General features: G+C 41.7%; 1 protein-coding gene across 4 annotated transcripts in view; it reads left to right on the top strand.

Moving 5' to 3' along the window:
- Nucleotides 1–21989, top strand: part of DOCK4 (dedicator of cytokinesis 4) — a 351745-nt gene that overhangs the window by 275800 nt on the left and 53956 nt on the right. For 2 of the 4 annotated variants that reach the window (XM_056573904.1, XM_056573905.1), the window contains exons 33-37: nucleotides 6460–6486; nucleotides 7622–7717; nucleotides 15647–15707; nucleotides 18610–18703; nucleotides 19001–19149. In XM_056573904.1, the coding sequence (XP_056429879.1) occupies nucleotides 6460–6486; nucleotides 7622–7717; nucleotides 15647–15707; nucleotides 18610–18703; nucleotides 19001–19149 (427 nt within the window). The remainder of the gene's footprint in view (nucleotides 1–6459; nucleotides 6487–7621; nucleotides 7718–15646; nucleotides 15708–18609; nucleotides 18704–19000; nucleotides 19150–21989) is intronic. The other 2 variants (XM_056573906.1, XM_056573907.1) reach the window with 1 other exon arrangement.

The raw sequence follows: 21989 nt of genomic DNA on the forward strand, positions 1-21989 counted from the left end.
CTACAGTGCCATGTGTTGCAAACTTCTTGATAATGTTGCACACTGTGGACAAAGGCAAATCTACATCTCTGGAGACTTGTAACCTTGAGAGTGATGATACTCTTCTCCTCTTTCTGTTGTCCATATTTAGTGTGGCACACACAGACACACAATGCAAAGACTAAGTGAACTTATCTCCTTTTTATCTGCTTTTAGGTGTGATTTTTATATTGCCCACACCTGTTACTTGCCCCAGGTGAGTTTAAAGGAGCATCACATGCTTGAAACAATCTCTTTTTTTTTCCACAATTTTGAAAGGGTGCCAATAATTTTGTCCAGACCATTTTTGGAGTTTGGTGTGACATTATGTCCAATTTGCTTTTTTTCCTCCCTTTTTTTGTTTAGTTCCAAAGCACACAAAGGGAATAAACGTGTATAGCAAAACATGTGTTACTGTAATCCTTTTCTGTGAGACCACATGATAATAGCACAACGCAAAATACACTGCTCAAGAAATAAAGGGAACGCTAAGGTAACTTCCTAGATCTGAATGAATGAACTAATCGTATAAAATACTTTTGTCTTTACATAGTTGAATGTGCTGACAACAAAATCACACAAAAATTATCAATAGAAATAAAATGTATCAACCCATGGAGATCTGGATATGGGAGACACACTCAAAATCAAAGTGGAAAACCACACTACAGGCTGATCCAACTTTGATGTAATGTCCTTAAAACAAGTCAAAATGAGGCTCAGTAGTGTGTGTTCTCCTTGTGCCTATATGAGTTCCCTACAAAGTCTGGGCATGCTCCTGATGATGTGGCGGATGGTCTCCTTAAGGATGTCCTCCCAGACCTGGACTAAAGCATCCGCCAACTACTGGACAGTCTCTAGTTCAATGTGGTGTTAGTGGATAGAGCGAGACATGATGTCCCAGATGTGCTCAATCGGATTCAGGTCTGGGGAACGGACGGGCCAGTCCATAGCATCAATGCCTTCCTCTTGCAGGAACTGCTGACACACTCCAGTCACATGAGGTCTAGCATTGTCTTTCATTTGGAAGAACCCAGGGCCAACTGCACGAGCATATGGTCTCCCAAGGGGTCTGAGGATCTCATCTCGGTAGCTAATGGCAGTCAGGCTACCTCTGGCAAGCACATGGAGGGCTGTGTTGCCCCCCCAAAGAAATGCCACCCCACACTATTACTGACCCACCGCCAAAGCGCTCATGCTGGAGGATGTTGCAGGCAGCAGAATGTTCTCTACTGCGTCTCCAAACTCTGTCACGTCTGTCACATGTGCTCATTTGTGAAGAGCAGAGGGCGCCAGTGATAAATTTGCCAATCTTGGTGTTCTCTGGCAAATGCCAAACATCCTGCACAGTGTTGGGCTGTAAGCACAATCCCCCCCCTGTGGACGTCGGGCCCTCTTACCAACCTCATGGAGTCTGTTTCTGACCGTTTGAGTGGACACATGCACTTTTGTGGCCTGCTGGAGGTCATTTTGCAGGGCTCTGGCCTCCTTGCACAAAGGCGGAGGTAGCAGTCCTGCTGCTTGGTTGTTGCCTTCCTACGGCCTCCTCCACATCTCATTTACTGGCCTGTCTCCTGGTAGCGCCTCCATGCTCTGGACGCTACGCTGACAGACACAGCAAACCTACTTGCAACAACTCACATTAATGTGCCATCCTGGATGAGCTGCACTACCTGAGCCACTTGTGTGGGTTGTAGACTCCGTCTCATGCTACCACTAGAGTGGCAGCACCACCAGCCTTCAAAAGTGACTAAAACATCAACCAGGAAGCATAGGAACTGAGATGTGGTCTGTGGTCAACACCTGCAGAACCACTCCTTTTTCGGGGGTGTCTTGCTAATTGCCTATAATTTCCACCTGTTGTCTGTTCCATTTGCACAACAGCATGTGGAATTGATTGCTTCCTGAATGGACTGTGTGAGTTCACAGAAGTGTGATTGACTTGGAGTTAGATTGTGTTGTTTAAAGGAGTACTCCGGCCCTAAGACATCTTATCCCCTATCCAAAGGATAGGGGATAAGATGTCTGACTGTGGGGGTCCCCACGACTCCACCCACGCTATGCAAGTCTATGGGAGGGGGCATGACGGCTGGGTGTGATGTCACACGGGGGCGGAGTCGTGACCTCATGATACTCTGGCCCCGTGTTCGGCACCCGGCAGTTTGTGAGCTGGCAGCGTGGCGTGCAGCTCAAAGAGGTGGGTGCTGAATGCATGATTTCGGGGGTCCCTAGCTGCGGGACCCCCGCCGTCAGACATCTTATCCCCTATCCTTTGGATAGAGGATAAGATGTCTTAGGGCCGGAGTACCCCTTTACGTGTTCCGTTTATTTTTTAAGCAGTGTAGAAAGGATTCTTCCATGCTCCAAATGAATTTAATTCACAAGTTTATTGTCTTATAAATAAAGTCTTACAATAATGCCTTTTGGGTTTCCCTTTCCTCAAATTTGACAAGCATAGTACATAGTGACTGTTTAAAGTGGCACATGTACATTTCATTGGGTTTGATATTGATCATGTTTCATCAAGTTTAGCTAACTGTGCTGGAAGGCAACGTGCCATGTCATTGGGTGGAGCATGTCTAGATCCAATACTAACTGATTAAGTCTTACAGGATATAGATTGGTCTATAGAGAGTGTTCTGTAATTATTCATGTACGTGAAGCTGTATATACAGGGGTGTGGAAAATGAATAAAAGACTACTTGTCCAAGGGACAACAGAGCAAAATCTACTTGTCCCTCATGATAATCCACGTGTCCTGGTACACAAAATCATTTTAACCAAAATTGTCTGTAAAAAAAAGTCTTTATTCGCTTATTTAGTTTTTGCACTTTTGTTATTTCCCCCTCGCCCTATAATAGCCATAACTCCTATATTTTCATCTACAGACCCATGTGGGGGCTTGTTTTTTGTGGGACCAATTGTATTTTGTAATGACACCTTTCATTTTTCCATAGCATATGCTCCAAAACAAAGAAAATTTTTTTGTGAGGTGAAATTGAAAAAAAAAGCAATTTTGCTGATTTGTGCTTTTTATTTTTTACGCCATTCACCTTGTGGTCTGACTTGCATATTATTTTGATACTTTAGGTCACCCTGATTACAGCAATACCAAATTTGTTTATTTTCCTTCATAATTTTTTGAATTTTTTTTTATTGCCATTATCTGACCCCTATAACATTTTTATTTTTCCGTATACCGTGCTGTATGAGGGCAAATTTTTTGCGCAATAATCTGCCATTTTTATTGTTATGGTTTTGGTATTGATTTAAGTTTTTGATAGCTTTTTACTTTATTTTTTATGGATATAATGTCATGCAATTCTGTGGTTTTGTATTTTTGTTTTTTTTATGTTAATGCCATTGACCGTACGGAATATATTATGTTATATTTTAATAGGTGGGACAATTGCGCACGTGCCAGTACCAAATCTGTTTAGTTTTTATTATGTTTACATGTTGTATGGGAAATGGGAAAAGGGTAGGGGTGTGAACTCTTAATATGGAAGGGGTTAATGTGTGGTTTCTAAAATTTTTTTTACACTTTATTAGTCCCTTAGGAGACTTTTTGAAGGAATCATTAGATTCCACATACAGATACATGCAGTTCTATTGAACGGCCCCCAGCTGATTTCGGTATGGAATGGGCTCGAGCCAGGAGCCCACTCCATACACCCTGAGCGCTGCATGCTCCAGGAAGGCTCAATCAAATGCAGATCCACGGCAGCCATGGAAGGAGAGGTGAGTCTTCTTACTACCTCTATAGTGGATCACCCCCTTCCCCCCTGCGACTGCGGGAGGATGACCCACACCAGTAGACCACCAGGGATGGTTAAAAGGTCCCTTTAGACACCACTGTCAACTTTGACAGTAGCAATCTGAAGGGTTAATAGCCGCCCTCGACGATCAGCACATGCTGGGCTGTTAGCAGCGGCCCCCAGCTACTGAAATCAGCTGAGGTCTGCTGGGTATGGAGTGGGCTCCATGCACCCTAAGCGCCGCTGGGTTGTCTGTCCGGCTCTGCTAGCCCAAAGCAGGGCTAAATGTCAGCAAAGTCCACCTGCCCGGAACTGGATGTTCCGGGCATCGGGCGATAGGTTTTCCACATCCCTGATAATATTGTACAAAGTCATGTTATATGAAGAATGTACGGTACTTAAAGGGGTACTCCCATGGAAAACTTTTTTTTTTTAATCAACTGGTGCCAGAAAGTTAAACAGATTTGTAAATCACTTCTATTAAAAAATCTTAATCCTTCCAGTACTTTTTAGGGGCTGTATACGAAAGAGAAATCCAAAAAAGAAATGCATTTCACTGATGTCATGACCATAGTGCTCTCTGCTGACCTCTTCTGTCCATTTTAGGAACTGTCCAGAGCAGGAGAAAATCCCCATAGCAAACATATGCTGCTCTGGACAGTTCCTAAAATGGACAGCTGAGGTCAGCAGAGAGCACTGTGGTCATGACAACAGAGAAAATGCATTTTTTTGGGGGATTTCTCTTTAGTATACAGCCCCTAAAAAGTACTGGGAGGATTAAGAGTTTTTTTTTTTTTTTTATAGAAGTGATTTACAAATCTGTTTAACTTTCTGGCACCAGTTGATTTAAAAAAAAAAAAAAAAGTTTTCCACGGGAGTACCCCTTTAAGACCTGCACTGTGAATATTATTGTGATAACTAGATGTAGGCCCGATACAATTTGATAAATCCACATTTGTTCTATTCCTGGACTTTTCCACTCAAACACAGAACAACCAGCATTCCTAAATGGAAGGGGGAAAAAAATGTCTGAAGGACAATGCTTTTCAATGGGCTTTAGTTATTTATTGCCTTTAATGTATTTGCAGTTAACAATTCAGTGTGTTGACTTCATTATAATTGTGATATTGTTTTTTAAACTGTTTTGCATGTGGGGTAAGGGCAGTAGTGAAAGTGGTAAAAGGTTTGTACAAATTCACAAAATAGATTTTTATGGGCTGAGAGGTAAATTTGCATTTTTCTTTTTTGCGTGTGATGGATGAGCTCAAGAATGGTTAATATTAGTGGTTAATAAGAGTATGGCTGTCAAATATGAAGCTGGTCACAGTTCATCATGTTGGTAAAGGGGATAATGGAGTATAACAAAATATGGGCACAGATTTGTCAATCTGCCTCCAAAACTGTCTGATTTTTCTTATAGCAACCAATCACAGCTCAACTTTCATATCCTAGTGAGCTTTGTTAAAATGAAAGCTGAGCTGTGATTGGTTGCTATGGGGGGGGGGGGGGAATGGTAAATGTTTCTATTCCTGAATAACCCCTTTAAGGCTAGGTTTCCACACAGGTTTTTTGTGGTGTTTTTTTTTATTTTATTTTTTTGACAACTGCCATTGCAGTTTTTGAGCCAAAATTAGATGTGGATCTATGAGTAAGGAGAAGTAGAAGTCCTTCCTTTATATGTCCTATTCCTATACACTTCTGGATTTGGCTCAAAAACTGCAGTGGTAGCCCCCCCCCCCCCCCCCCCCCCCAAAAAAAAAAAAAAAAGCTGTGTGGAAACCTAGCCTAAGGGTGCGTTGCCCACTGCGGGAATCCCGCTGCGAGTTACGTTACCATTGATTTAAATGGGTCAACAGACAGTCCGCAATAGTGTCAGATTTGCGGACTGTCCGCGGACCCATTTAAATCAATGGTAGCATAACTTGCAGCGGGAAACTCTCTGCTAGCTACTAGCATGTGAACGCACCCTTAAAGAGGAACCATAAGCAATAGAGTCAGTGTTGTACATTTGAGGATTGAAGATTGTAAGCCTACACACCATGTGGGGAGGGTCTGTCAAGGTGTTAGGAATTTTTAGTTTATGAAAGAGTTCATGGTATATTGTAAAAAAGAATATTTGAAATTTAAAAAGAAAAAATATTTATTACTTGTTAATAAATAAAAGGTTGTGAAACGTATATGTTGCATAAATTCTCGAACATATGAAATCCAATGAGCCATCTGTAAATATAGTCACTTACCGGTAATAGCCAAAGTTGTAATTTGTTCATTTTTAAAGTACAGTAAAAATCATCCTTTAATTCTGCATCTATGAGAGCTGACTGATCTTAGATAAAATAAATGTGGGTTAGCAGAAGTATATAAAAAATGTTTATATAGCTCACATAGATAGAGAACCTTCAGAAAAACAGCTCAAACAATGTTAAAAAGTTGTTTTTTAATCAGAGACAATTGTTTCCTCACTGCTTCTTGGATGCTGAATTAAAGGAATTTTATTGTACCTATTAAACATGTTCACACTATATTATATAATATATAAATATTTCTATATATTTCTGCCATTTTAGGGGGTTTAATATTAAAAAAATATATACATAATAATCTATTTTTTAACCTAACACATGGCTTGTCTAATATGTGTGGATAATCTGAAAATTATTTTTATCAATGCTTCCTGGATTAGAATTCCTTTGTTTGGTCCTTATCCTAGGTAAGATATTTTCACCAGTGAACTGTCTACAGTTCTGTTCACTACATCACATGGTCCTTTGTGTTGAAATCCAAGCCAAAAGGGGACTCTCTAATTATTATTTTAATACCGATGCATCGGATCATTATAGCTTTGGTAGACCATTTTTGTTCTCCAGTATGGCTTTGCTCTTTCACTGGTTGGTTACCATGCATTAATGGCCCTTTATTTCCAATCATATAGGTAAGAGTCTGACAGATGGACCCCCAACAATATTAAGAATAAATCCCATTTAGATATCAGCTACAGATTTCTTGGAGTGCTCTCATCTTTTCTAGACATCTGTAACTTCTATTGAGTTAAGTCTAAAAGGTGATATGCAGTGGGGATCCAAACTGCAGAACTCTGCCCAATGGAAATTATTTCCCTTCTGCTTTGATAAATAATGCAGTTTTAAGCCATATAAGATTTAATTGTATGGGTGGCACAGAAGTCTTGCATCAGAGAGAAAGAATTGTTAATGGATATTTGTAAGTATTTAGATTTATATGAAACCTGAAGATTTTTTTCTCAACCTGTGGAGAGTAACCTCATTATGGCAAACAGAAGTATTTTCTAGATCAGGTATTTCTATATTAAACATTCAGTACAGCATCTGAGTTTAACTGACTGTAGAATTACGCCGAAATATACTATATGCTTGTTGCCATTTTTATAACCGCAATATCCCCATATGCATCTCAGCATATACCGTATGTATCGGCAATTTAATTTGTACCTAAACAGAAGGGACAGAATCACTCCTCTAAGCAGTGTGTCCCTTCTGTTCTGCTCTGATTTTCTTGGAAAGCTGAGCTTACTGTATACGAATGCAGTAAAAGTTTGAGACTTTCATTCAGTCTGTACTACGTGCACTCTGGTTAACAAGGAAAGCCGAGCAGAAAAATGGACACAGCGTTTAGAGGAGTGATTCTGTCCCTTTTGGTCTAGGAATCAGTAAGGGTCTCAGCGGCTGGACCCCATCGTTCACAACTTTTGACATGTCTCTATGACGTGTCGGAAGCTATTTAAACATGTAGGTACATTATATAAAATATAATTTTAGAATTATACAAAAGATGTGACACCTCTATAACCGAGATTATTATTTTTACAGCTTATTGAAAAAAATTGAACGGGAAACATGGAGAGAAAGTGGAGTATCCTTAATTGCCACTGTGACAAGACTCATGGAGCGGTTGTTGGACTACAGGTAAAAGATTGAAAACCTGATTCCTTAAATGGAATATCAGCATATGAAAAGTCCAGTAATAATTATTAATATGCTATTATTGTGTTAAAAAAATTGAATGATCAGCCTCCATTCTGCATGCAATTCCCCATAATGACAGAAAACCCAAGCTCGGTAGTGGCAGCATAATGCTGTGAAATTTTGTTTCTGCAGCTAGGACAGGGTGACTGGTCAGGGTTTTGGAACAGAGTACAGATATATTTTTAATGAAAACCTTATTCACAGTGCTCTGGACCTTGACTAGGCTGAAGATTCACCTTCCAATAAGACAGTGAGCCTAAGCACACAGCCACCAGGCTGTGGCTTACAGACAGTTTGTGGCCCAGTGGCCCACTCAGAGCCCTGACTTTCAACCCAGTGTAACATCTCTAGAGAGACATGAAAATGACTTCCACCAATGGTCCCCATCCAACTTCATGGATCTTAACAGGATCTGCATAGAAGAATGGCAGAAAACCCCCAAATCCAGGTGTCCAAACCTTGTAGCATCATACCTAAGAAGACTGGAGGCTGTACTCACTGCCAAAGGGGCTTCAACTAAGTACTGAGTAAAGGGTCTGAATACCTATGCCTATTCAATATTTTAGTTTTCTTTTTTAATTAATTAGCAAATATTTCTAACATTCTGTTTTCACCTTGCTAATATGGGGTATTAAATGCAGACTGATTTTTTATTTTATTTTATTGTAAAGTCCAAAACAGCAAAAGGTGAAATAAGTGAAAAGGTCTGAGAAACTTTCTGAATGCTCTATATTGTAATATATTTTTTTTTTTTTTTTAATATTTGTCGTTTAATCCCAGCCAGAAAATATAGAAGTTTGCCTCATATAGCTGAAATGTTGCAGACTATTCCAGAGGAAAATCTGCAGCATTACTGCACCAAATTTAGTAGTAGAAGATCTGTAACATATCCTGTGCATTGGCTATAGATTTTCAATGCATAATTCTAAAATGCGTTTAAACTAAAAAATTTGTATCTACAGATTTATAGTAGATTTTGACTTACCCATTATGTGAGTAAAATCTGCAATTAATCCTGTACATAACTAACACTAAAATTGACAGACTGCAAATTCGAGATCTGCAACAAAAGTCAGTTTCTGCATGGATTTTGTGCATTTGTTTTCTGCAGTACATGCTGGTGAAAAAAATGTAATAACCTCCTGGCGCCCCCCAGGATCTGCAGTTCTGCAGGGCTGCTGCGGCTGCCTCTACGCTCTTAACGGGTCTGGAAGCCGATGACTCCATTCCTTGTGTAGTGGCTGATTGATTATTGCAGCTCCCATTCATTGCAATGGGAGCTGAGCTGCAGGAACCAAGCACAGACACCACACAGAAAACAAAGCCAACTGTTCACAGCATACTTTTGGCTATGGCAGCCCTGCAAGGCAGGTTATTGGCAGAGGTGCTCATTATTGGAACACTGGCAATGAAACACTGGCATTCCTGTGGACATTACACTGTGTGAACATAGCCTTAGGTTTTGTGCACAAACAGAATTTTAAGACTTATTTTGAATCTCAAAAATAGTTTAGGCAAAATGAGTCTCAAACTTTAACACTACTTGTTTTGTGCCACTTGGAGCATATTGTGAGCAATGTTTTGCAGATTTTTGAGCCAGCAAATGCTATTATGAGTTTTCAAATCCAGCCATTTTCACCTGAAAAACTGTGCACTAAAAAAAAAAAAAAAAAAAAAAAAAAAATTGTTGAGGGCTCAAAAGAAAGCCCTGGCACTTACGGTAATTTTATGTTTGCAAAAGTCTTGGCCATATTGAATTATTGAACTGAAAGTGATATGACAGATGTTTTGCATTTGATTATAAATGTTTTTTTGAGATGTATAATTTACATTTTCAGTAAAGTACTGCCCAAATACTATGCCTTAGACACTGAAAAGTTAAATTTTCTCATTAGTACAGTGCCAAAAGGCACTTGGACTCTTACAAACAGGAAGGAAGAGAACCTGCTGTCTGTTCCGCAAGGTGACATTTTGTTTACCCGCACTAAGCCCAATATACTGGGTTATAGTGTGGGTGAACAGCTTTAAAAAGAGGGGTTACTCACATTAATCGGTGTAGTTGTTGCAGACTTATGGCCATTTATTTAGTCCTTGCTATTGTGCAGCTCTGCGGGATGGAGGCAGGAGAGCTGGCTCGCTGAGCTCCCCTGCCTCCTCAATTTTCACCACGCGATCCACCCCAGTAATGACTATTCCAGATGTAGGAAGGCAGCAGTGCATGAGCTCTGATCAGAGAGTCAAATGCTCACCCCCTGCAGGCTCTCACGTCTTAGTGATGTGAGAGTGAAGACATTTCCATATTCATAACAGGGACATGGCGGGCAGTGAATACTAAGGAGGCAGGTTAGCTCAGTGAGCCGGCGCAATAGCATGGACTTAATAAACAGCCACTTAATGTTAGTTACTCCTCCTTTTAATGCTGTTCAGCCACACTATAACCCAGTACAGGCTGTAAGTTTCTCTTCAAAGGGGTTATCCGGTGTAAGTTTTTTTTTTTTATATAGAAAGATGCCCTGGCTCAGTGCATTAAAAAAAAAGCAAAAGGTGTATATACCTTCTTCGCTCCTCAGCTGCCTCTGGTTACACTACTCCCGTTCTCCATTGCTCTTTTCTTTTGTGTGCTGGGGCCTAATACGTCAGTTGCCACTCAGCCAATCTCTGGCTGCAGCAGTGCCCTGTCTCAGCTAGTGATTGGCTGAGCACCAATGTGAATGTGGGCAAATATGTGAATTGCCACGTAACCAATCACTGACTAAGGCTGGAGGTTAGGAGCAACATTTACAGAGGCAGTGGGAGATAATAAAAGGTATGTATAGCTTTTGTCTTTTATTGCCCAGGCATCGTTCTATAAGAAAAACAATCATCTGTAAGATAACCCCTTTAAGGCTCTTTAAAGTTGTTGCGTATTGAATGCTACCTCCAATTTTCTTCACTCTGAAGAAGGTCTACTTTGCATACACTTACACAGAAATTTCTGTGTTTGACATAGACATAGTTATAAGGTTACCGATCTATAGGGCCCCCTATCTTCTGTGAGCTGAGACACGAGAATTAAACAGTATCGGTCATTAGTAATAAAAATTAATATGTTATAGATTAGCCTATTTGATTTTCTTTTCTAATACTTCTTAAAAAAGTTTTGTAACTTTGTGTTAAATTAACCCCTAAAAGTGTGGCCACCAGGGATCCTTCTGGTCCTATTTGCAGATTGTTTCATGTAGCAGCATGGCAGAGACAAAAGTCAGGGAATGCAGGTGGGACTGCAGTTCAGCACAGTGTACAGAGTTCAGAGAGCTGAGGGAGGTGTGTGTTTGCTCTCAGCCAATTACAGCCCATCTCACACTGAACTGCTCTGGGCTGTGTTTAGCTGAGTGAAGGAGAAAGTTCTCCTCAGCAGTGCTTTAGATGACCTCACACCTGCTGGGGAACACCCCTTTCCAGTCTGTGGAGCTGACTTAGGCTAGGTTTACATATATCCGGCAAAAATGGATGAAAATTGCCACAACTGATGCGCCAACTGATGCCAGAAGTGCATCAGTTGTGCATTATCCATTGTTTGTGATCGCCGGACGGGGGAACACAGCATAATGCGTTCCCCTGTCTGTGCCGGTCCAGCACAGACAGGAGAATGCCGGATGATTGTGAACGGTCCCATTTAAATGAATGGGATCGGTTCTGGCTTCATTTTCCCTCCAGCGCATCTTTTGTAGTGCTGAAGGGAAATGGCAACTGACAACGGACATATGTAAAGGGGGCCTTAGACTAAGCAAAAAAATACAGAGCAATATCGAGGTAGGAAACTAAAAAAAATATAGGCAGGGGTGATTTTTATGATAGGGGAGTGAGCTAGGAAGATTAAAAAAAATGGATCAAGATCATGACAGGTACTCTTTAATGTAATACAGTGGCGATCGAAAGTTTGGGCACGCCAGGTAAGAATTTGTATTAATGTGCATAAAGAAGCCAAGGAAAGGCATCAAATTACAGATTAGACATTCTTATAATATGTCAACAAAAGTTAGATTTTATTTCCATCATTTACACTTTCAAAATAACACAAAACAAAAAAATGGTGTCTACAAAAGTTTGGGCACCCTGCAGAATTTATAGCATGCACTACCCCCTTTGCAAAGCTGAGACCTGCCAGTGTCATGGATTGTTCTCAATCATCATCTGGGAAGACCAGGTGATGTCAATCTCAAAGGTTTTAAATGCCCAGACTCATCTGACCTTACCCCAACAATCAGCACCATGGGTTCTTCTAAGCAGTTGTTTATAAACCTGAAGCTGAAAATAGTTGACGCTCACAAAGCTGGAGAAGGCTATAAGAAGATAGCAAAACGTTTTCAGATGTCAGTATCCTCTGTTCGGAATGTAATTAGGAAATGACAGGCATCAGGAACAGTGGAAGTTAAAGATCCGGAAGACCAAGACAAATATCAGACAGAACAGCTCGCAGGATTGTGAGAAAAACTATTTAAAACCCACATTTGACTGCACAATCCCCCCAGAAAGATCTGTATAGAGAGAGAGAAAAAACAACCGCTAGCAGAACTAACAGCAATATGCTGTCTTCAGGGACCAGTACCGTCCCTTCAGATCTGTGCTCACCTTAGAAAAGAATAAAAAGAGCGTATCGCCCCACTAAAGGGGTGCACTGATGTGGATAGCTGCTGCCGGGATCAGGTCACCTGACCACGTATGTAGACGAAGTCCTGGGTAAGTGCAGGAGAAGAAGAACAAAAGGACCTCTGGAATCCTGGCGCTGCCGATCAACACATCTAGACGGTGTATTTTAAAGGAAATCCTGGGCAGGATTACATTTATTAAAATAAAAAATGTAGATTACGCGTTTCAAAGGGAAACCCCTTCTTCCTCAGATCAGTATGCATGATGCATACTGATCTGAGGAAGAAGGGGTTTCCCTTTGAGACGCGTAATCTACTTGTATGCTGTATGCTACATTTTTTATTTTAATAAATGTAATCCTGCCCAGGATTTCCTTTAAAATACACCGTCTAGATGTGTTGATCGGCAGCGCCAGGATTCCAGAGGTCCTTTTGTTCTTCTTCTCCTCCAGAAAGATCTGGCAGACACTGGAGTTGTGGTACACTATTCCACTATAAAGAGATACTTGTACAAATATGGTCTTCATGGAAGAGTCATCAGAAGAAAACCTCTTCTACGTCCTCACCACAAAAATCAGTGTTTGAACTTTGCAAATGAACATATACACAAACCTGATACATTTTGGAAACATGTTCTGTGGACCGATGAGGTTAAAATTGAACTTTTTGGCCAGAATGAGCAAAGGTACGTTTGGAGAAGAAAGGGAACAGTATTTAATGAAAAGAACCTCTGTCCAAATTTTAAGCATGGGGGTGGATCAATCATTTTTTGGGGTTGTATTGCAGCCAGTGGCACAGGGAACATCTCACGAGTAGAAGGAAAAATGGATTCAATAACATTTCAGCAAATTTTGGATGCTAACTTGATGCCATCTGTGAAAAAGCTGAAGTTAAAGAGAGGATGGCTTCTACAAATGGATAATGATCCTAAACACACCTCGAAATCCACGGGGGATTACATCAAGAGGCGTACACTAAAGGTTTTGCCATGGCCTTCACAATCTCCTGGCCTCAACATAATTTAAAATCTATGGATGGACCTTAAAAGAGCAGTGCGTGACAGACAGCCCAGAAATGTTAAAGAAATGGAAGAATTTTGTAAGGAAGAATGGGCAAAGATACCTCAAACAAGAATTGAAAGACTCTTGGCTGGCTACAAAAAGCGTTTACAAGCTGTGATACTTGCCAAAAGGGGCAGTACAATATATTAACTCTGCAGGGTGCCCAAACTTTGCAGACGCCATTATTTTGTTTTCTGTCATTTTGAAAGTGTAAATGATGGAAATAAAATCTAAATTTGGTTGACATATTATAAGAATGTCTAATCTGTAATTTGATGCCTTTTGGAGATTTTTCCATCTTTCCTTGGCTTCTTTATGCACATTAATACACATTTTTACCTGGGGTGCCCAAACTTTTGATCCCCACTGTATATATTTCCCACATTTGATGCCCTCATCACTATCCACCACTGCCACAGACTAATACCTACATTCTTAATGTTTGATTTAAGAAAATAGAAGTTTTGAGAAATCTCAACTTTCCTAAGGCTATGCTTGCATATCTTTTTCTGTATTTATGTAGCACATTTTACAAAAATGATGGGATCTTTCTTGGGGTAGCTGTCCTTAAAAATCTTAATCTTTCCAGTACTTATCAGCTGTTGTATGCTGCAAAGGAAGTTGTGTAGTTCTTTCCAGTCTGACCACAGTGCTTTCTGCTGACACCTCTGTTTGTGCCAGGAACTGTTCATAAAAGGAACAAATCCCCAAAGCAAACCTCTTCTACTCTGAACAGTTCCTGACAGTTACTGGACTATTCTGCAGAGGTGTCAGCAGAGAGCACTGTGGTCAGACAGAAAAGAACTATACAACTTCCCGTGGAGCATACAGCAGCTAATAAGTACTGGAAGGATTATGATTTTTAAATATAAATAATTTTGAAATCTGTTTAACTCGCTGGCACCAGTTGATTAGGAAAAAAAATCCACCGGAGTACCCCTTTAACTAAACACTTCTCCAAATTTGTCTTGTACATCTTGTTGCTTTTTTTGCTTACAAAAGTCGCACAGAAAGTTGCATAAGCACCTAAGCAAACTTGTGCGACTTTTGGCTGTAAGCAAAAAGCTACAAGAGAGCCTACGAAAATGAATTTTATTTTTCACTTTGCAGTGGTCAGGGATTTATCAAGTGCGAAAGCGGAACAGATTTTATATTTCCTGCTGGCATCCGTGATCACAGCTCCAGCGGGAAATATGATATTTGAACCCTATAACGGAGCCTGGGCTGGCATCACTCTGCAGCCGCATGGGCTCTGTCATATTTTCTCCACGCTACCCTTACAAAGATGGGGACACTGCTTTAAATCCCCCCCCCCCCTTGTCTCCTACCCACCCACGCTGCACATGTCCCATTTGTCTGCTACCTGTTGCAAGACTACATCTCGCATCATGCCCATACAGTGAGGGCATGCTGGGAGTTGCAGTTGGGGGGTATATGTCTGACCCCCGCATCCCTTGTATTTATCTTGCCCCCCCCCAGCGCATGTGTATATATATTTCCCCCCCCCCGCAGCGCTATCATAAACCCCCAGCAGTGCTATGAATGAAAAGTATTCTATTAGCAGCGCATCGGGCCGGGAAGCTGGTTGGCCCGATGCGCAGCTGAAAGAATACTGGTCTTTCATAGTGCTGTGGCGGCATATATACATAGAAGCACTGTGGGGGCCAGATAACGCTATATATCTGGCCCCCACAGTGCTTCTATAATCATATGCCTCTGTAGCGCTATGAATAAAAAGTATTCTAACAGCAGCGCATCTGGCCGGGAAGCCAGCCGGCCCGATGCGCTGCTGATAGAATACTTGTCTCATATATATATATATATATATATATATATATATATATAATATATCGCACATTTGTTTTTCAAAGCTGCAAAGTGGTGTTCTGAAGTCATTTATTGTTTTTTCCTTAGGTGTGCTAAAAAAAAATGATACTCAAAAGTGATTTACTGGTTTTTGCTTATGTGAGCCAAATATATCAACCCCCTGTGATAGTATGATAAATGTGTCACACATAAGCAAAAAATAAATGCCTACAGAACTTTCTTACCAAAGCAATGATGATAAACGACCCCGTTAGTCTTCTGGGTTTTACTTTATACAGTGTACTCATAAAGCTGTGCTTTTACCATTCCTAGCAGCAATAAAGCCTATTTGCCAATTGTTTCTTTTATTTTAGAGACTGCATGAAAATGGGAGAAGTAGATGGAAAAAAGATTGGGTGCACCGTTAGTCTATTGGTAAGACACTCATTGCACTTTATGACACATCCTGCATTGAAGTCTAAATGGAGATGTTTCTCATTCTGTTCTGCATGTTATTTAATTTCCCATTAAAACCGACTCAATGGCAGTAAAGCAAATCTATTCAGAGTGTAATGATGTGAAATGAACATTTCTTGCAGGTAAGAGAATAGCTCAGCTTATCTGGTTTATGCTTATAACCCAGGCAATTACTTATGAGGGCAATATTCTGGCGCTCAAGATTTTTAATATGCAAACAAAATGCTGATAGACCCCAGAGTCTGAGGAAAAAGTGAACGAATAACATGTGAACTTGTCTAAAATAATGAGATGCAGTTATAGCCATCATAGCAACAACCAATCTTGACATCACAGCAATGCTTGTTTAATACAGCAATTACGGAGCATTTACCATACATCCTGCGAGGCCTTCTGTAAGGGCACAACTCAGATTATTTCAACTGTCATTCATACGTTATAAATGCATTTACACAAAATTGCACATCAATGTTTTTAGAACCTGAAAGAGATGATAAAATATACATTTTACTGTCATGGATTTCACTTATGATGTGAGGATAGCCCTATGGTGACTTGACCTCACCCTGTTGGCCCCCCAGTCAAGAAATCAATGGACCTGTTTGTTACAAATTGCCAAATGACTGAATGGTTAAAGGGGTTATCTAGCATTAAATAAACAGAGCTGTTTTTTTCCCCATAAAAGAGCATCACATCTGTCCTCAATGTTGTATGTGGTATTTCAGATCAGTTCTATTAAAGTGCATAGAGCCAAGTTGTAATACCAAATACAACCAAAGGATGGGTGTGGTGCGGTTTTTGGAAGAAATGAGTTCTGTTTTTCCATTCTTGGATACCCATATTACACATAAGGAATGGTATGATGATTGATAGTTAAAAGTGTCAGAATGTTGGTAAAATAGCTCAAGCTTTAGCACTACACCCTTTTTAAGTAGAAAATGAGGCTGCATGAGAATTGTTTATCAATGTTCTATAAGATAGATCCATCTTGAACACCTCTCCTTGGCGTTATCAAATCCTAAGGCTTGGTGGTGATCCTGGCATCCCTGTCTTTGGCTTGAAACCCTTTAAATACATTTTTTTTTGCCAACAGTTAAAAATTTTTTATTATGTAGATAAGTAACTGAATATTCTAATACATTAAAGGTGCTCTGGCCTATAGACAAGAGTTATGCGGGGCCAGACAACCTGCTGGGTTCAAACGTAGCAGTAGTGTGCTACATGACCAGTTCCCATGCAGTAGTGTGCTACATGACCAGTTCCCATGCAGTAGTGTGCTACATGACCAGTTCCCATGCAGTAGAGTGCTACATGACCAGTTCCCATGCAGTAGTGTGCTACATGACCAGTTCCCATGCAGTAGAGTGCTACATGACCAATTCCCATGCAGTAGTGTGCTACATGACCAGTTCCCATGCAGTAGAGTGCTACATGACCAGTTCCCATGCAGTAGTGTGCTACATGACCAGTTCCCATGCAGTAGAGTGCTACATGACCAGTTCCCATGCAGTAGTGTGCTACATGACCAGTTCCCATGCAGTAGTGTGCTACATGACCAGTTCCCATGCAGTAGAGTGCTACATGACCAGTTCCCATGCAGTAGTGTGCTACATGACCAGTTCCCATGCAGTAGAGTGCTACATGACCAATTCCCATGCAGTAGTGTGCTACATGACCAGTTCCCATGCAGTAGAGTGCTACATGACCAGTTCCCATGCAGTAGTGTGCTACATGACCAGTTCCCATGCAGTAGTGTGCTACATGACCAGTTCCCATGCAGTAGTGTGCTACATGACCAGTTCCCATGCAGTAGTGTGCTACATGACCAGTTCCCATGCAGTAGAGTGCTACATGACCAGTTCCCATGCAGTAGAGTGCTACATGACCAATTCCCATGCAGAAAAATGTACGTTTTACTGCTAAATTCCTGCAATTTTGCAGTGTGGTTACTTTTTTGCATAGTTTAAAGGGGTACTCTGGAAGACATTTTATCCCCTATCCAAAGGATAGGGGATAAGATACCTGATCGCGGGGGTCCCGCCACTGGGGACCCCCGTGATCTTGCACGCAGCACCCCGTTACAATCAGTCCCTGGAGCACGTTCACTCCGGGTCTGATTACTGGCGATCTCGGGGGCCGGAGTGTTGTGACATCACGCCCCCGCCCCCGTGTGACATCACACTCCGCCCCCTCAATGCAAGCCTATGGGAGGGGGTGTGACAGCAAGTCTATGGGAGGGGGCTCCGATGCTGCACCCGAATCTCTAAACAAACACCGGGTGTAGCAGGGAGATCGCGGGGGTCCCCAGCGGCGGGACCCCACAATCAGACATCTTATCCCCTATCAGATGTCTTATCCCCTATACTTTGTATAGGGGATAAGATGTCGAGGGGTGGAGTACCCCTTTAAGGCTTCGTCCACATCTGCAAAGCAATTTTTATTATTTCTCCATTGCCTTAAAATGAAAAATGCATCTCCATGGTAACCTACATAAAAAAAAACAGTGTCTTTTGATCTTTCCCTTGCTACTCCCTTACATTTGCTCTCTACTTCTTCCAAACATACATTTGAATAGGAGCAGGGCTTGGGCATATAGCGTGTATGTGTGCGGGATCAGACTACACAAGGTTTGTGTGTTGTCTGTTACTGTACCGTGGAGAGGCAAAGTTTTCTATAGAATCAAACAGTAGGAAAGTTTCATCATTGATGCATTGGAGCAATAGGTGGGAATAGCTTATACATTTTATCTTCGTGTTTGATTAGACAATTTGAACCTGTGTGTGTGTGCATATATATGAATAGAAAATATATAGTTATATAGTTATGACATGGTAAATAACTCAATATTTTTACTTCTCAGAATTTTTATAAAACAGAGCTAAATAAAGAAGAAATGTATATACGGTATATACACAAACTCTATGATCTGCATATGAAAGCACAAAATTTTACAGGTAATGAAGCCCTGAATATGTTTACATTGATTTATTTTACAGATACATTTAATTAGGACATTGGATAACCTAATATTGTGGCTAGTTATATGTTAGATATATTAGTCAGTACAGATGTATATGATGAACAGGGGGAATCTGAGGACCATGCATTGGAAAAAGTCAGCTTGTATGTATAGATGTATGGATAGAACTAATAACGACAGCCACATTTAGTGGATTGTATTGTAGGGCTTCTTATATTATAGAGGTATATGGAATATTCTGTTTCTTAATTCTTACATGTGTCCCATGCAGAGGCTGCCTATACCCTTCTACTGTATGATGAATTACTGGAATGGTCTGATCGTCCCCTCAGGGAATTTCTCAGCTACCCAATGCAGACAGAGTGGCAACGGAAAGAGTATCTTCATATGACCATCATTCAGAATTTTGATCGAGGGAAAGTAAGCCAGTCACTTATGTTAATCTCACCTCTTTTCTATATTTTGTATTATTGCCTTAAGAGTACGTTCACATGTACCAGGATTTGATGTGCAGGACTCTGTTGTAGATTTCAATGTAAACTCAATGACTGAGCACAACTTTTAATCGGCAGTTACAAATCCTGCGCATCAAATCTGTGCAGGGTCCTGTATGTGTAAACGTGCCCTAAATAGGTACTCCGCCCCTAGACATTTTATCCCCTATCTAAAGGATAGGGGATAAGATGTCTGATCGTGGGGTCCCGCCGCTGGGGACCACCGTGATCTCGGCTGCAGCACCCCAGGCATCTGGTGAATGGAGACAAGTTCGCTCCGTGCCAGATGACTAGCAATGTGGGACGGAGACCTGTGATGTCACGGTTACATCCCGATTGTGACGTCACGGCTATGCCCGCTTAATGCAGGTCTATGGGAGGAGGCGAGCGCGGTGCGGCCGTGACGTCACGAGCCTCAGAAGCTGCACCCAACGCTCTAAACGAACACCGGGTGCAGCAGGGAGAATGCAGGGGTCCCCTTTGGATAGGAGATAAGATTTCTAGGGGAGGCATACCCCTTTAAGGTTAAGGTAACACATAATTCCAAAAATTTAAAAAGTTTTGAAAGCCTTCATTAATGTTGATTTTTCTGTAGTTACACACTGTATTCTTCTAAAATGAAAAACTTTATACTAAAAAGTTGTGCTGAGCATGATGGAAGTCTATCAGTGACTCATTTTATTTTCTTATCTGTATAAACCGGCAATTACAATACAGATGTTGCTTTGGATTTTTGTTTATTTCTTGTTTAGGATGTTTATGTTTTTGAGATGATGCTAAGCGCTGCAGAATCTGTAGGCGCTATATAAATAAATTATTATTATTATTAGGGATGCACCGATATATCGGCGGCCGAAAATAGCTATTTCGGGGAAATGCCGAAACATCAAAAAATGTGCCGATAATGACCCACCTCCCCTGCCCACCCACAGCACAAGTTACAAACCCTGCCAGTGCCAGAGGTGTAGCGTGGGGGGTGCAGGGGGGGGGCCGGCCACACAGGGCGCAACATCTGGGGGGGGCGCTCTCTGGAATAGCAATACTTCTTTTTATGTGCCCGGGCCGGCTCCCGTGTGTGGCTGCAGGCAGGGGCCGGCCAGAGCATATAAAAATGAATACTGTATACTAAAAACCAGGGGGCCTCCAGCTGTTGTGAAACTACAACTCCCAGCATGCCCAGACCGGCAAAGTCTGTCCGGGCATGCTGGGAGTTGTAGTTTCACAACATCTGGAGGCCCCCTGGTTTTTAGTATACAGTATATCTTTTCGGGACATAAGGATGTCCGCCGGTCACTCACCATTCCCCGGCGTCCTCCTGCGATCCTCCTTCGGTCCCTCGCTTCTCCGCCTCTATGGTCGTACGCACGGGACGTCACTGACGTCCCGTGCGTACAACCATAGAGACGCAGGAGGACCGCAGGATAATCTCAGGAGAACGCGCGCTGGCCAGGGCCTGGTGAGTGACTGGCGGCACGTCATCTTCTTCAGTGTTCCGGTCACCGCTCCTCCGGTCCCAACACCTACTGCTATGGTCTATAGGCCATAGCAGTAGATGTGACCCCGGGCCGGAGGAGCGGTGACCGGATCACTGTGGGGGCAGCAGTACAGACATACACTGTATATGGCTGGAAGCTGTATGTCTGTGGGGTGGGGGGAAGCTGCCTACTATTGTGGGGGAACTGCTGACCTAATATGGGGGGGAGCTGCTTACAAATGTGGGGGGAGCTGTCTAATATTGTTGGGGGGGAGCTGCCAAATATTGTGGGGGGGAGCTGCCTACAAATGTGGGGGGAGCTGCCTAATATTGTGGGGGAACTGCCTACTATTGTGGGGGGGAGCAGCCTACAAATGTGGGGGGAGCTGCCTAATATTGTTGGGGGGAGCTGCCTAATATTGTGGGGGAACTGCCTACTATTGTGGGGGAAATGCTGACCTAATGTGGGGGAACTGCCTACTATTGTGGGGGAACTGCCTACTATTGTGGGGGAAATGCTGACCTAATGTGGGGGAACTGCCTACTATTGTGGGGGAAATGCTGACCTAATGTGGGGGGAGCTGCCTACTATTGTGGGGGAGCTGCCTAATATTGTGGGGGAGCTGCCTATTAATGTGGGGGAACTCCCAACCTAATGTGAGGGAGCTGGCAATCTAATGTGGGGGAATCTAATCTAATGAGCGGAGCGCTGCATTTTACCAGAAGACGGGGAGAAGTAATTTTCGGTATCGGCCGGACATTTTTTTAAATTTCGGTTTCGTTTCGGTTCTGAAATTTCCATTTCGGTGCACCTCTAATTATTATTATTAAATAAATTATTATTATTGTAAAAATAATGGACTGGTGTACAGATGTAGCAGAGTTAACAGTCTAGAACATCAACTAAATGCATTCACCCACCTAGTTTGACTGTTAACTGTTTATCTATGTTGAAAACTAATTAATCTATTTAGCAGTAACTGTAAATACAGCTTATAATGACATTCACTACCAAGCGGAAACTTCTCCCAATGGTCTGTTCAGATACCATGGCTTGCTGTGGTTACCACCTGCTGACACCAAGGATATCATGTCATAAGGACGGACAGGACACACTTGAGGGATACACCGGGGCTGTCAAACATGCCAAAGGGGAAGAGACTCTTATTTTCTACATGTCTGTCCCTGGGGAGGTGCAAGCTAGAAAAGATAGCAGATTATAGATAAACATTTTAGTGATAAATACTATCTGATGATTTAAGAATCATTCTTTCATGTCACAAAAAAAGCCT

Source organism: Hyla sarda, chromosome 4 (assembly GCF_029499605.1).
Source record: "Hyla sarda isolate aHylSar1 chromosome 4, aHylSar1.hap1, whole genome shotgun sequence".
Taxonomy (NCBI): domain Eukaryota; kingdom Metazoa; phylum Chordata; class Amphibia; order Anura; family Hylidae; genus Hyla; species Hyla sarda.